This window comes from Micropterus dolomieu, linkage group LG20 (assembly GCF_021292245.1).
Source record: "Micropterus dolomieu isolate WLL.071019.BEF.003 ecotype Adirondacks linkage group LG20, ASM2129224v1, whole genome shotgun sequence".
In the NCBI taxonomy this organism is placed as follows: domain Eukaryota; kingdom Metazoa; phylum Chordata; class Actinopteri; order Centrarchiformes; family Centrarchidae; genus Micropterus; species Micropterus dolomieu.
Genome location: NC_060169.1, coordinates 31,058,444 through 31,074,091, shown reverse-complemented (window position 1 = coordinate 31,074,091; position 15,648 = coordinate 31,058,444). Strand labels below are relative to the sequence as shown.

Here is a 15,648-nt window from a genome sequence, read left to right as displayed (position 1 = left end):
GTTTTTGTACAGTAATCAGTGAGGCCCGGCCCCAGAAACACTATGCTTCAGTAGCTTCATATTGTTTTCATTGAATGCTAAATACATACAAGTGCAGAATGAGTCATCAAAATTGTAAAATGGTTTTCCAAATGACAAACTTGAATATCATCAAGAATACCTACAAAACAATGTTTTTGTCATTGATGGGCGAGATACTGCCATAGTGGTAAAAGCATATCATAACATTTAAATATGGATATTTAAATGTTTGGGAATAGGAGATTTTGTTATTCTCTGTTTCTCTAAAAATACACTGAGCAGAAAACACATCATTGATACTTCTCGTCTTCATTTGCCTATTTGGCATTGGAGTAATCCAAAAGTAACTAAAAGTAATCAGATTACATTACTTTTGTTTTGTGGTACTCGGATTACGTTACCGATTACATTTTTAAACAAGTAATTGTACCGGATTCCGTTTAAAGTAACCCTCCCAGCCCTGTTAATAAATATTTATTCAGTCCCTTTTCCTAAACAAAATAAATATCTTAATAGAAAAATTAAGTGCCGATTCATTCCTGATTCAAATGAATTAAATCAAACATTTATTGATGCTATATTGAACATTTGTTATATTGTAATTGAGGAAAATTATATTGCGATAATTATCATTATTGATTTATTGGCCAGCCATAGGTGGGACAAGACTTACCCACTTTTTAAGACCATGATATTACTGTCTCTAATTCAGTGCATCTGTTTGTTCACTTTTCAGAGCGCTGTCAGTCAAACCCATTCCACTTAAATTAAACTCCATTCCGCATTTTAGCTAAAGCCTCGACCTCCACGCTGCTGCTTCCTTAATACCGTTCCACTTTGAGTCCATTTAAAACAAACTCCATTCCATGTTTTCACTAGGCTACTTGTTGCACTCCCGCAACACAGCAAATTAAACTAAGCATCTTGGCATACCTGCTGCTCAGGTGGGTCAGGCTGTGTGCTCACATACGGTCACTAAACAAGCTGGTGAAGCGAATGTCCATCATTTGTACACCTGTTAAAGGCATCATGTAGTCTTTGTTGCAGCACTGAATTACAGTTAACATTATACTGAACACTAGTCAAACTGCTGATTATGATTCTAACTGTTGTTATGATGCTAACAGTTATCGGATGATTTTGCTTGGCTAGCTAGCTACCTAGAGTAATGTAAACATGAATGAATCAGCGTTAGCAGCTCTTTACTGGTCAAACCATAATTTTCACGTGACGTCACACTCCAATGAAATCAATTCCTTGGAGGGCAAAAAGACGTTAATTTCCGCTGCGTGGCAACCAATATGCAAGTTTGTGTTCATATCTTTCTTTTTCTTAAGTTGAAAGGTGATCCAAATAAAATTTGACCGCTTCGGCGGCGTCTCTACGGGAGAGTCGCGGTGTGAGCCGCTATGTTGGTCTGTTGTTTTGCCCTCCAAGTCACAGCGCATGTCACGTGACTGAAAACTATGAATAAGAGAAGCTAGTTGTTGTAATGTTACCAGTGCTATGTGTTGATATGAACACATAGCAACATTGTGCTGGATGTCACTGTGGATCAACTGCTTGGCGAAGGAAGGAATTTTTTTGTTAATAGACTTTTGTTTCGGTGTTCATTTTGGGGAAACCTTGCCAGGTTTGTGGTAACTGTTTTAGGCTATAAAAGCAATTGTTTAATTAAAAGCCACCAGAATAGAGAAAATGGCATCCACTCCATTAAATTTTTCTGGGGAGAACCCACCCACATTTTTTTTTGCCTCTGATGCATTTACATTTTTTTTTGACAATACAATGGCAAATAAATAGGTTATATTCAGTCTTTCCTCTGTCTTTCTGTGTATATGACTAAATACCAGATATATGTCAAATGTATCTTTTATAAAGCTGAGTGTGTTTTGGGCATAAGCTATTTGCTATGTCCCTTTATTGTATGAGCATTGACCATTTTTTTCCTAGTTAGTTTTGGCTAGCAAGAAAGCAAGTCATTGAAAGTATAACAACAATAATGGAAAAATCAACATAAAATGAAATAACTTTGATATTAAATGCGTGACAGTTGTGACCTGTGAAAATAATCATAAGGAAGTAAAATGATAGTGAGACAAAGTAGATACTAAACAGAATGGATACTAGCTAGTTACATCCCATGCTAGGGGCGCAAAATCTCACAAGATTCATCCAACAGGCCCTTTTCCCAAATTAATCAAATTCACAAACATTTTTCATGGAACAGCTTTGTCACAGTAGGAAAAGCACAAGTGTAAATAAAACAATTAATGATGAAATTCCATTTAACAGCTAGCTACTCTGGTTTCAGTGGTATTGTGCATGCTGACTCACTTTCACAGACAGACATCATTATGGTTATTAGTAACGCACCTGTGCTTTTTCTGCTAGCACAAGTCAAAATGTCTGCTGTGAGGCAGGCCAATAGTTCATTAATGCAATTTGCCCAGATGAAAATGAAGAAAATGAAGATGGTGGAGCTTATTTTTTCTAAAAGCCATTTGGTAAAATTCATTTAATTGTATGGTTAAGTAGCTATAGGCTATGTTGTAATTGTGTCAAATGTTAGAAGCTAATTAAAAACATATTAAAATAATTAAAATAAAAATCAGACAATTAACTGAAGACTACGACAATATTTTTGTCATTTGACATCACAAAACTGTACAATAAGAACAAATCATTAACAATAATAAGCTAAGCAGAGCGCAGACCTGCTCCCTTTACTAAAGTCATATTTAATTAATACCAATAAATGTGAATATTATTTTACTATTATTTACCGTGTTTCAATTCATCTTGCTAAAACCTATTCAGCAGTCACAAATCATACTCGACCTACCAACAAATTAACAACACAACATCTTATCAGTTAAATTAATATTTATGCTAAAGAGTTTCCGTTGTCATAACAAAAAGAATGAACAAAGAGGACTGCAGTCCACACCCATGGCTAATGTCACACAACAGGGAATAACAGGCTCTGCAGGGCTTTCTTGTAAATGCATGCTGCTGCTGACAAGTCTACTTCTAATTTACAGGGCATTACACAGCCTTCTGCATTAATTTACTCCCCAAATACCAAGTCATGCACTGTGGATGCAGGACCCCTTGTCATTCTACTGTCTAAAAATAAATCAACCGGAGCTGACCCTTGACAGCGTCCCCTGCATAGGGAACTAGATTCCTACCATATCAGACCCATTTATTCAACACAGCGACTCTGTGTGTTCAAATGCCTTGCTCAAGGGTACCTCTATCCAAGCCAAAGTACTGATTCAGTGTCTCTGCAGCTATTTTCACAGGCCACTTGGGAATTCAATCCCACGACCTTCTGCTTGGTCACAGGACCAGTCCTTCGGAGCTCTGTGTGTACCGATGGAGGGAGCAGTGAAGCAGAGCTAATCTGTTAGTAGAGAGTAATACCTCTTCCAACCCCCCCATCAGACGGCCGTAATTCAGCCAAGCTCTTAACAAGATAACACAGTTTAATATGTTCCGCCTTCCTTTTTTCCTATCCGGGACACAGACATTTGAGGAAAACAATGAATTCAACAATATATTTTAGATTTGCCCCTTCAGCATTTTGCAACATTTTGCAACCATCCATGTTTACCACCTGTTTACTATCAATGTACCCATTGATCATTCACTTCACTGGAAGTATCCCTGACTTTAGCACTGGCTAAATATGCTCCATTTTGCAAGTAGAATGAGTAGGAAGTGCTCCAAGAGGAGTGATGAATGAGCCAGGCTCTAAAAAAAGGAAAATAAGGTGATTTCTCTCTCCAAATCACAACTTTAGTTAAAAACGAGAACAGAGGTGGCGGATGATTAATCATTTATTACTTTGACTTTCTTCCACAGCTATAATAACTCCTGACTGCCCCGTGCTTTCTGTGATGTGAGGGCAGAGTAACACCATCTCCTTCTTAACTACAATTATATGCTTTGAAACGGTCTGTGATATTTTGGCATGCTTTAGCACCCCTTAAAAGGTAATTTGGGCTATAGCCCATGATGGCTATAGAAGATTAACATACATTACAGGAAATTTGACTGTTTTGTCTGTCTCTGACTACGATAACATTTCTTTTTATTTTAACTCTTTGACTGTGTTTTGACTGTATCTTGTATGTCAGTTTCCTAAAATAGTTTGTCTGCCATAAAGTGTTTTTATTTACCAACACTAATCTGGGTAATCTAAAGGGTATCTGCAACAAGGACTGTGCTATCAGTTGACATAGACAAATAGATTTAACACGTATTAATACTGTATGTGGAGCTGCTTTCCCACAGTTCCATTAGAGGTAACATGGAAGATGCAAGACATTGTGGGTGGGGTTGGCTTACCAGGACACATTGCCTGCAAGGTGTCATGACTGCTCCTTAGGGTGCTGGTCAGGTGCCTCTGTGTGCTGCCAGCAAACAGCAGGAAGTAGTCCACACCCTCATCCGTAGCCAGCTCTTCATCAGCGAGCTGCACCGTGATAACACACTGCCCCTGTAGAGAGAAAGAGGCAGATTGGCAGACAGTAAGAGGAAGGAAGATGGAAAAGAAAAGCGCAAGAAAGATAGATTGACCAAAAACTTCTGCAGTTACAAAAGTGCAACTGGAATAAGTTAAACAATAGGCTACTTTGTTATCTGAAAGAAGCAAATTTAATTTAACAAGGTTAATTAAGAGACATTTCCTGTTTTCTCTAAAGCACATCTTGGCTGATCCAAACTAAAATGTGTCAACGCAGTGAGAATGCATTTTGATAACAACTATCAAGCCATATTGAGTGCTAGTAGGGGATGCATGTTTCCACTTACATTACACAGAACAGTGTGCACAAAATTGCTCAAGATGAACAGAAATGCATCGCTGACATAATTTAATACAGCCTAGATAGATAGTGTGTGTATAGCACGACAAACTCCAAACAACTCTTAATACTTAAAGTTTTGAAATCCACTACCAAGGCAGAAAGTACTTATTCTAATCTAATTCCTGAGTGCCAGTGTGCATGTTTATCAGTCTCCTGTAGATAAAATCAGAAGTGATCAGGAGAGTGAAATCCAATCACACTGGTCACTTTAGATGCATTTAAGACAAACGCCAGTGCCAGATGTGAACTACAATCCTTCACATCTGGATCTAGTTACAGACTGGATATCTGGGTTACAAATCTTAACAGGGCCACAGTGTAATATTCAGTTTTGAGGCTGCCAGTCTTGTTTACAATAATGCCTCAAAGTTAATATGGTAATGATTTATTGATTTTAAAGTGCTACACATAACATCATTTACAGACAAACAGGGAGGCAGCAGCGAGCTCCAGGAGGAGAAGGAGGGCGACGAAAGAGTTTTACAAAAGGAAGAGGCTACATGATTAACAGCAACATTTGAGTGCCTTTTATTAAATAATCCATCTTTTGAACCCTTGTGAAGCTATGGAACATAATTCAAGGTCTGTGCTTTTTCCAAAGCTCTACTTCATACTTCATCAGTTTTCTTCTACTAGAGTGCACTGCAGCCATACATTCCATTTGGTGCAGACACCCAGACCAGTGACCTTGGTGTGCATGGGGCACAGAGCGACTCTGCATTTAAAGAGATTGGATGGCTGTGTATTTTTTATTTAAAAGTGCTAGAAAAGGCTTAAACTGCTACGTTACCATATATGGCTAACCAACCTACTGGTAATAACCAAGTCCTACTTCTTAGCTTACTAAGGTGCACATCTTAAACTAACTACATTATTTTGTGACATTACAGGTTGCAACTACAACTAGTATGTGCACTGTGTAGTATATGTCAACTGTGTGAAAGCTGAATCTGAAAGCTATCAGAGCGTAGGTAATGTTAGCAGCTGTGTAATACTCTTATTTGAATTTGGGGAAGTTAACACTCCAGCAACCACAGCCAGCATTACTTGAAATAGTGTTATGTTTGCCAAACACATGACTTAGTTCTCATCCTAAAAGCCTTGTCTTTTGTAACGTTAAAAGTGAAACATACCATTTGAAAATCTGAACAAGCTAAGCAGCCAGGGTTATGTTAAACCAAAATAACAGCCTAATCTTACAATTTTCTTTATTTTACTATTGTACACTATGTGTGTGTGTATATTATATATATCTACCTCTAATGTTTCTTTATGTTCATGTCTTCTAGCTACTTGGATCATAAACTGATGAGCATGCTGTCTTTTTACTAAGAATATTGAGAGGTTAAATTGCCACCGTTATCACAGAAAACTTAGGTGTAGCAATAGTAACTAAGCGGCTTAGTGAACAGCTAATTATTAGTGATTTTAGGGGGGCGGGGATCATTAATGTACGTATCCATAATTTCTCAGCTACACTGTACTTACTAGATAGTATCATGTGTCCTGCCAGTGTGCTAATATTCCAATGTGAAAAAAACAGAAAGGCATAGTTTATTGTGCAGTCTGCTCTTTTTCTGAAGAGACAATTGGCTATGTTGTGGCTGGACCGTTGGGTGGAATGATGAGGCATCCGAGGACAGACTGAGGAGGAGGAGAAGCAACAAAAAATGGGGATATTGTTCAAAATGTGCTGTTTTCCACTGGGGGATTGCAGCTCATTGACACTGAGGAGGGATAATGGGACTTTTCATCCCACTTAATCTGACCAGTGTTCAATCTTTTCACCAGCCCGGTGAAGGCCAGTGTCAAGGAGAGCTTAACAGTCAGGGTTAAAGGTGCATCCTCCTTCTGTGGTGGCCTCTGGGCCTTATTTCATACCGGGGGGCGGAGGGATAAGCAGGTTGACAGCAGCGAGGCTAACCAGCAGCCTTGGGATTGGCAAATTTCTGTTTGGCAAGCCACTGCTGGTGCTGCTGCTGAGCAATGTGAGGGGGAAAAATGTGTCGACCACATAGCCCAGAGGCCACAGGAAGAGAAACAGCCTGCAGTAACCTTCTTAGAGCCAGGACTAAATACACTGGCTTGCAGCATGAAGGATGCAGGCTTTGCTATGCACGGAGAGTCTCAGCTTCAACCAGCAGAGCAGAGTCACTTGAGTAAATGAGTTGTAGATGGGTAGAAGCCAGCAGGCATGACATTCTCTCCATTAAAAACTCATTTTTTACCCCGAGCCCAGATTGGAAATTAAGGTCTGGTGATACTAAACGGATTGGTACCTCAGTGGATTTGTGAGTTTGCACTCCATTTGAAAATGAAAACATATTAGTGTGAAATAACTTCAACATCCTCACTACAAAGAAAAGAAAAACAAAGAGAAATTGTTACCCCTCTCCTGCCGCAGGCGTGTGGCAAAAAACATCAGTCATAATATCACAATAAAATGATTTTTGACAGCACCACAGCAGTCTCTTATTTTGTCAACATTAATATCCATCCATCATAAGATAAAGATTTTTTTAAACAGACCTGAAAACAGATTAAATACATATTAAGTTTTCACTCCTCTCCTCTCTGTTATGATTGCTTGTAATAAATCTGTGAACTATGAATTCAAACGTCTTTGAAAAAAAAAAGAGTGAGACTAAAGAGTAGAATAGAATATCAACTGAATAAGATCATTGTCCTTTTGGAGGCAAATGTGTTGGCAGGGGTGGAGGTGGAGAAACAGATGTGAAACATCTGCTGGACACAGCAGGAAGCACAGCTGTACACAGCAACCTTTGCAAAACATGCAAGCACACACACACACACACACACTGAAACTAACGCTACTGACACTCGCTCTAGCAATAACAATAACCAAAAGGCAAAATAGAAAAGGTGACTCTCACGTGTCCGGCTTTATTCAGAAAAACAAACCAGCCGTTTAAAAGCTGTGTGACATGCACAAATGGATGCCTTTCAGCCACACCGTATGACTGCGCTCTCTGCTGGTAATAAGTACTTAACAAAGTGACCTGCTGGGGCATTGACCTGCTAATCATAGCGCTTCAACAGGGAAGAGGCAATATCAAAAGAACAGCTGGAGACTATGAACCCAGCCCCCTCTTTTTAAATATGCATGTGTGAGTGTAGCCTTATCCACACATCCTGCAACTGTACTGGGTTCAACTATCCAGGTAAGGCAGTGGCTGATTTTAGCCCTTCACACATGGTGTTATGAATGCTATCCAAAGCTGCTTTTAATGATTAATTTAAAAACTTACGATGCAGTTTAAATGATTGTTTATCCTCGTGGCTGCATTTCTGAATTTAGGCAGAAAAGAGTGGAAGTTTGCTCCACTTCAGCGCCCAAACTAATTGTCAAGACATGCCATGGCACCCAAGGTTGATGCAATAGACCTACCTTTCTACTTTTTACACAGTACTGCCGCAAGTAAAATGCTATAATAATAAAAAAAAGCAAACTATGGACAACACTTAAAATTTTATGTTCCGTAAAGTGCTGACATGATAAAAAGTTAATGGATTATGGCTACACTTGCTCGACAGTGCAATTCATCCCTGCTGGCATTCACACATACTGTAAGATTTGTACTAGCAAGTGAAGCTAACTCAGTGTCAGAGGGATTTCTTGGAAGCAGAATATTGCAACCTTTCACGTGGTTTACCCAGAAACGTGGCCACTTTTTGATCCCACTAGACAATTTAGAAGGCAGTTTATGGAAATCTAACAAGCTCGTTGGCAAGTTTCAGGAGAAAGACACACATTCAGTCAGCTCCTGTTGCCAGAGCGTTTGCTAATGACACTGCACACATCCTCCAATTTACTCCTCCAGAAGGCTGCTGACGTCTCAAGTATCCTTCCTCCCTGTAGTAGTGCACTAGCAGACCATCACATGGCAGAGAGGTCACAGGTTCCTTCACCACAACTGCCTCTGTGCCCACAGTCATGTGTGCTGTGTTAAGAGACTGATGCCCTACCTGCTCATTTAATTATAAATTAGAAGTGTTAGGAAAACATTGTCTGCTGAATGCTAAGAATGTAAATAGCATGTTTACTCACTCAGAACAGCAGAGTCCTGCTCTGTTACTGAAAGAAAACTTATTTTGTGGACCTTCCACAAGCCATCCTCTGCCCAACAAACTGTATAACCCTTTCTGCTCCCTCACACAGCTCACTGAAACTCAGCGGTGAAACTGAATTTCTTCACCCATCACTTCCTCATTTAAAATCATTCTTTGGCCAAAGTAATATTGGAAGAACACCAAGACCTTGACCTTCGGCCTTACTAGTAGTTGTTTCTACAGATGGTGATGTAGAACTTTGGACGTACAAAGTGGGACAGTCATTTTCAGTCACTCTGGATGGCAGAGCACCCTTCATGTGTATTTAAAAAAAAAAAAAAAATGCAATTACAGGTCAACTATTTCACTGAGTTGCTGTGATAAGTGTGTCAAATCTGACGTCTATTGAGGCCTGGCTGCCTGCCTGGTCCAGCTGAAGAGGCTGACTGTGAATCATAGATATGGCTGTCTGGGTGGTTAATATGTGGCCCACTCCTGCCTTTAGACACAAACACACACACACACACGTCTCTGACTTATTTCACTTCCTCTGTGCCTTCCTCGCCTGCTAGTGATAGGGGACCACTGCAACCACTCAGACACTCACTCAGAAATGTGAAGACAATGGACTAGAAGCGCTGCCAAGACTTTGTGGCGATCACACACACAGGTGCTCTTTGGATACTTCAGGTGTACTGTGTTAGTTCCATCTTACGAAGTGCTCACTCATGCGTGGGATACAGTCTCAATCAAAAATATAAAAGTCTCCTTCAAAAACACTGTAGGGGTTTGGATTTATTTTACATGGCAATTTATTTAAACTAAGATTCATATTCAGTAGCTTACAAATCATTATTGTGTTTTACACCATTGAGTTGAGTGGGATGATGGTTCTCTATCAATGTGCATGCCTACTGGTCAAAAACGAGGAAGTTACACATCATCAGTAGAAGGTAGAAGGAACAAGGAGGGAAGAGACGTAAGGGAAGTGGGATGGAAGGAGAGAGGAGATCAGAGAAGGGGTAAACCTAAATGTTAAAAATAAGATGTAATTAATAATGTATAATGTGACTTCCAAGTCAAGGTGAACCTAATCCTTTCCTAAATCAATATACTGGTCCACATTTTCTATTCATGACTACAAGCACATATTTACTACCATGACTATGCACATAAGTCACCATAGCCATTCAATACTTCAATGTAGTGACAAATGTGAGCACTTAGGGACCCCTATATTACCTGTTACACTGCCAGAAACTGTACTGGGTACAGCCAGAGACGTTTTATAGAGGAGACACACCACTCAATCACATCCTCAATATAACTCTATGGGGAAAACCTGCAACGGCAAAGATGGCGGTTACGCTAGAAAGCCAATCGTGGACTTTTAACAGCCAAAGCGGGAAGCATATTTCAGCCAATCATTTGGTTCCACTGACCTAAGGGTCTGTTTTAAATTTTAAATTAAAGAAACCAGATGGTTAACTGTGTGGTTAAACTATTCTTTATGGTCAGAACGTGACAATCACTTGATGCCAAACAGTGGATCACTTCACAAATCTGAGGTAGAACATTCAAAACAATTAGGTTAAATCTTTTTTCAAAAAATATGATTAGTAAATATTTTTTCCGTCCCTTTTCCTAAAAAAAAAAAAAAAAAAAAAAGCTAATTTGTTTGTAGCTTAAATGAATCAATTCAAACATTTATTGAAGATATATTATTATATTATATATTATTTTGTTATTGAGGAAAACTATACTGTGATAATTATCATTATTGTTTTATTGCCCAGCCCTACTGCAATACTCTCCTGGCAGCTCATTAATTTAGCAAAATGCAAAGTAGATAACAGACTAGTTGTAACAAAGGTATAAATGGCAAATGTAGCAATGATATAAGTAGATTGCTGGCCCAAAAATTACCTGAGTAAAGAATGAAAGTACAGTTTTAAACATGAAAATGTGAAAAGGGACTTTATTCACAGGTGAGGGTAAGAGGGATCATGAAATTGGCAGCTTGTTAAGGGGCACTTGGTGCAGAAAGCTGCAATGTATGATAATCTGTGATGACTACCAGGAATATGACCCACAAAGCAAAGCATCCAGTTTATAAACTGACCCTCAAGCTTTAGTTAGTGACAAAGCATAAGAAGAGAGATTTAAAGCTGCTGAGCTAACCTCAGCAGGGTGGTTGCCACATTCTGCATGACACGGTGGGTAGTTTAGCAATCTGAGAGGACCTCAGCAGCAAGCTGCACCTCCTCCACCTGAACCACCTCATCTGGCTCCACTGGTGAGCAGACCACCCAGGTGCCTCCCTCTGGATGCATTCCCAGCACAATCTGAGAGGACACCCTGAAGTCATTCTGGAAAAAGGTACTCTTCCAGCTTACCAGGGTGAGTTTGGGGATCCGTAACACTCGGGGTGTGGTCGGCAGGCAAAGGATGTCTTGCATCCCAATTTAAGGTTAGTGGTTACAACATGGATTTATTAATGGTAGACGGTGAATCAAAACTTTGAATAATTATAATGAGCAGCACATCTGACCCTAAACGCATTGCTCAAGGCCAAACATGAGGCTTGAGAAACTCACCCACCACATCCACAATGTTTCTCTTGTTGCTCAGTTATTCAGGAAATAAACTGCCTCAAACCCTTGTTACTGCATGGTGAAAACCTTTTACTTCTTTGTCAGACATCCATTAGACCAGTGGACCGTCTTCCTACACACACACACGGTCTGCATAATCAAAACATTATAGCTGACAGTTAAGAACATCCAGCAATCAAGAGGTCACGCGTCCTCTTTGCACAAGGCACCAAGTTCTTTGCTGTAATTACCTGCTCACCTATTGATATTGCTATTTATATGGACAAATGGCAAGTGTCCAGGTAATCTAAGTCTCAATTTGTCCTTTTCTGAATAATTATTTAAGTTCCAAGGCCCCTCAGATTGGTGCCTGTTCTTCTTCAAATCTGAGTGGTGACGAAGTAGAGTAGAGAAAAGTAGATTTTCTTTTTAGTTTGATGGGAAGAAAATCATATGAATAGGTAGAACATCCTAACCATAGTAAAAATGCTCTGAAAATTAGCTTTGGATACAAATATGGGAGATGTATTAAACAGCTTCATGTTGTCATATCAGTAGTCTTGTTTTTGTCCTATGTTAGCAATTTCCTGATAAATTATCTGGCTTTATTTTTGTAATATCAACAGTCCATCAAGTGGTTCTTATTTCATTCAACTGGTGTAAAACCTGACAACTACATACACAATAGAGGACTGTAAACAGAGTGCAAACCATTATAAATGTTTGCCAGCCAGTTGTTTTTGCATGCACACCCACGCAGTTGTTTTCAGTTACTCCAGTTAATTAGACCTGTTCTCAGGTTGATGTCAGGCATACCTATTCCAGGAATTACATGAGGCCATCAAACTCCATATACAGTAGCCTGCTAATAAGAATGATAAATGCATAAGTTGACCTGCTCACCAAACAAACATCCCAGCGCACACATACACACACACCTCCTGAGAAGAGGTCTAATCAGGCATAGTGAAAACTCCTGCGTGGGTGGGTAGCGGTGGTAAGAGACAAACTGTGTGCACTGGAAGTTCTAGTATGAATAGTGATACTTACATATAATGGAGCTTGCTGTGGATTGAGTTTCATGTCCCTGGACTCTGTAAAGTGAAGAGCAAATTAGAGGTTATAGCTTTGTGGTATGCTAATGAACTGTATCTTGATACGAAACAAGATAATGTGTTAAAGCAGTATTAACAGATTTTTTAGCGACTTGGGGCAGTTCAACATAACTTAATATAATACATACAATACCTAGTAAAATATGTACGGCTAATGTGTTCGCTGCTTGTTTAGCATCAGACATGGAGCAAAATTAGCATTTATTTGAAGTCATGTTTCTGGTCTCCTGACAGCCTAATATTTACTCTCCTTTTAGCTCTGGTTTGCTCTCCCCCAACTCCTGAGGGAAACATCTGGGTCTTAAATACTCCACTGTGTGTGGCATTAATTTTGATTATAACAAGGTGTGACTAGGGTAGCACTAGGGCTAGCTTGGAATAATACATGAACACTCCCAAGTTGGTATATTCTATATATCCACTCTAAGAGGACAGTTTTAATAACTAATAATGATATTAGCAATACCGTTAGATTAGTAACTAACATGGAGACAGGTAAGTTGGGAGAAACTTCTAAAATATCAGTGTTGTTCTCAATGAAATGAGCCACTGTATTGTACACAGTGTTTTGCTGGAATAAAACCCTGCAAAAAAACTGCTCTAGATAAGGGTTTTGTTTTTTTATACAAAATGCATGTACTGTATATCAGCTCTAGCAGCATCAGAACATTGTTGCTGACAAGGTGACAGTTAAGCTTGACCCTGGCAGTAGTCCCAACACTCTGTGGGAGGTTAATAGTAAATGAGTACAGAACAGACACACACTGAATCATACACTGCCACATCTCTGTTTTTGCTTGTTTATTTAAAGACAGCTGCATTGATGATGACAAACTTTTTGTGCGCTCCTGCGTCCTCACCGATCACCCATTAGTTCTTCACCAAGTAAAAAAACAAACAAGGTTGGTTCTGCACCAAAACACACTACTTTGCTTCTTCCACGTCGGTTTATGCCAGGAAGATCAGTTAGCAGGATTTACCGGCTCATGTTCACGTTTGATTCCCTACTCCCAGTCTGGGACACGGGCCTCAAAGTAGTTTTCTGGGCAGAAGGTTAAGAAGCAGTGGGTGTGTAATTACATCCAAACAAATGTATTGCAGCTATAGACTTGAGGACAAATGGATTGGAACCCTTTTTGTTGAATCTTCTTGGAGATATTGACCTGCTTGCATTCGTCAGTGAGTCAAGGGACTCTGCTTTGAAAGCCTGTATTCTTCGCCGTTATTTGGAGAGACCATTTTCTTTTGTTTGCTGTTCCCTGGCACTAAAACAAGTCCTTGCCGCTGGCCTCAGTGGTCAGCAGTGCATTAATCACATGAACCCCACAGCGGGGGAGGCAGTGACAAAAGGCCAAGACCTAATGAGTTCAGCAGAATACACCAAAAGTGTCAATGTTGGACTCGACAGAGCACTGAAGCGCGGAAAGGCCAATTCACTTTCTGCAACCCAATCCAAACATTTTTCCACTATTCTGCTAAATAAATAGGCTCGAGCAAGAATTAGGCGGATCAGGTAAGGGGATAATCAGTAGCTCTAATAATACTCTGGAGTCTAATCTTCTTGCCTTAAGTGCACTGGGCCAGAGACCAGCTTCTTCACCACATGCATGACTTTGACTGATAAGACTCTCACATCATGTCCCCAACAGGCTCACTGGTTCTTTTATATATTCTGGCCATGTGTTATCTGGTTGTTATGACTACTCCACACTGCATGATCAGGCATGGGCTGCGGCCTTACTCAAAGGAGCATCAACAGATCAACAGTGATGTTGATCTGATGCAGGTGTTGGGCCTGTGACATTTCATCTTATTGACCCCTAGGTGGCCTATCCCATTGCACAATAACAAAATATTTGGTAGGAAGTAGGTGCGTTGCTACAGTCACACTTTTCACTGTTGAGGACAGAGTTGATAACATGGATTCATCCAAAGAAAGGTTTCGGTGCCTTTTGTCAGCTCCACTGACTGCTTTACATTCTCTACACATTCATCTAGTAAGCTGAAACCAACCGCTCTGTCTATCTGTAATGGTCACTTCTTCGCAGCTGTTAAGGGAGTGTGATAGCTTGTCATACCCTGCTAAATTCTGCACCGGTATCTGAAAGTATATTAAAACTTCAAATGTGTTCCACTCTTATTAAATTAAAAATGAGTGCATTTACAGTTTCAGCTTTGTCTACCATACAGTTTTGAAAAAGAGGTGTTAAGGAGATTAAGTTCAGGGGGTTATACTAGGATGTTGCGGGTGTGTCTGTTGTGTAACTTTGTTTCAGACATGTGTAAAAAAATTGCAATGTTGAGTCAAACCTAAGCTTATTATAGAATATGCTGTGTGACAGTTCATCTAGTCAAAGAGCAGGTCAGTACATTAAATACTATATACAGGATTTAATTATTCTTTAACGGTGCAGCTTCCATGTGTCATCTTAGAATAGCTAAATAATACTTACATTTAATTACTTACTTACATTACTATACGTATATATTTTATTTTGGCAATATACTTGACAATGACACTGTCTGCAATGGAAAACGGAGCAGGGCCGAGTAGAGTCGAGTCTATCGATTTGCGCTATGGTAGCATTTTTCAGCAAGGCAGCATAGATCATCAGAACACCGGCAACAGTTCAACATTTAGTCCCGATGGTAAGACGTGGAACAATGATGTTGTGTGGTTGTGAGTAACTTATACCATCTGCTAGGTTACAGTCGCAGTCTGAAGCGGCTTTGATTTGGGTCACACTACCTTGTTTCTTACGACCCGCCCTTCTCTGCTTCTGATAGGCTAATAGTCCTTACCTGGGAATTGAGCATGTGCAACTCCCAACAAAGATTTTGTACCAGTAAGATGCATCACTCTGTAGCTCATGTGCAGTATGAAAATAATATGTTGTTTTTTGAAAATTAAACCATGTAAACCTGTTCTGGTACAACCCCAAGATTTTGAACCTGAAAATGAGCATAATA

The 15,648-nt window shown here is 39.7% G+C and overlaps 1 protein-coding gene across 6 annotated transcripts in view; it reads right to left on the bottom strand.

Moving 5' to 3' along the window:
• Positions 1-15,648, bottom strand: part of LOC123958478 (A-kinase anchor protein 13) — a 106,910-nt gene that overhangs the window by 77,405 nt on the left and 13,857 nt on the right. For all 6 annotated transcript variants that reach the window (XM_046031818.1, XM_046031815.1, XM_046031817.1 and 3 more), the window contains exons 2-3: positions 12,614-12,657; positions 4,378-4,528 (exon numbers count right to left, since the gene is read on the bottom strand). In XM_046031818.1, coding sequence (XP_045887774.1) covers positions 4,378-4,528; positions 12,614-12,646 — 184 coding nt within the window. In that variant the 5' untranslated portion in view covers positions 12,647-12,657. The remainder of the gene's footprint in view (positions 1-4,377; positions 4,529-12,613; positions 12,658-15,648) is intronic.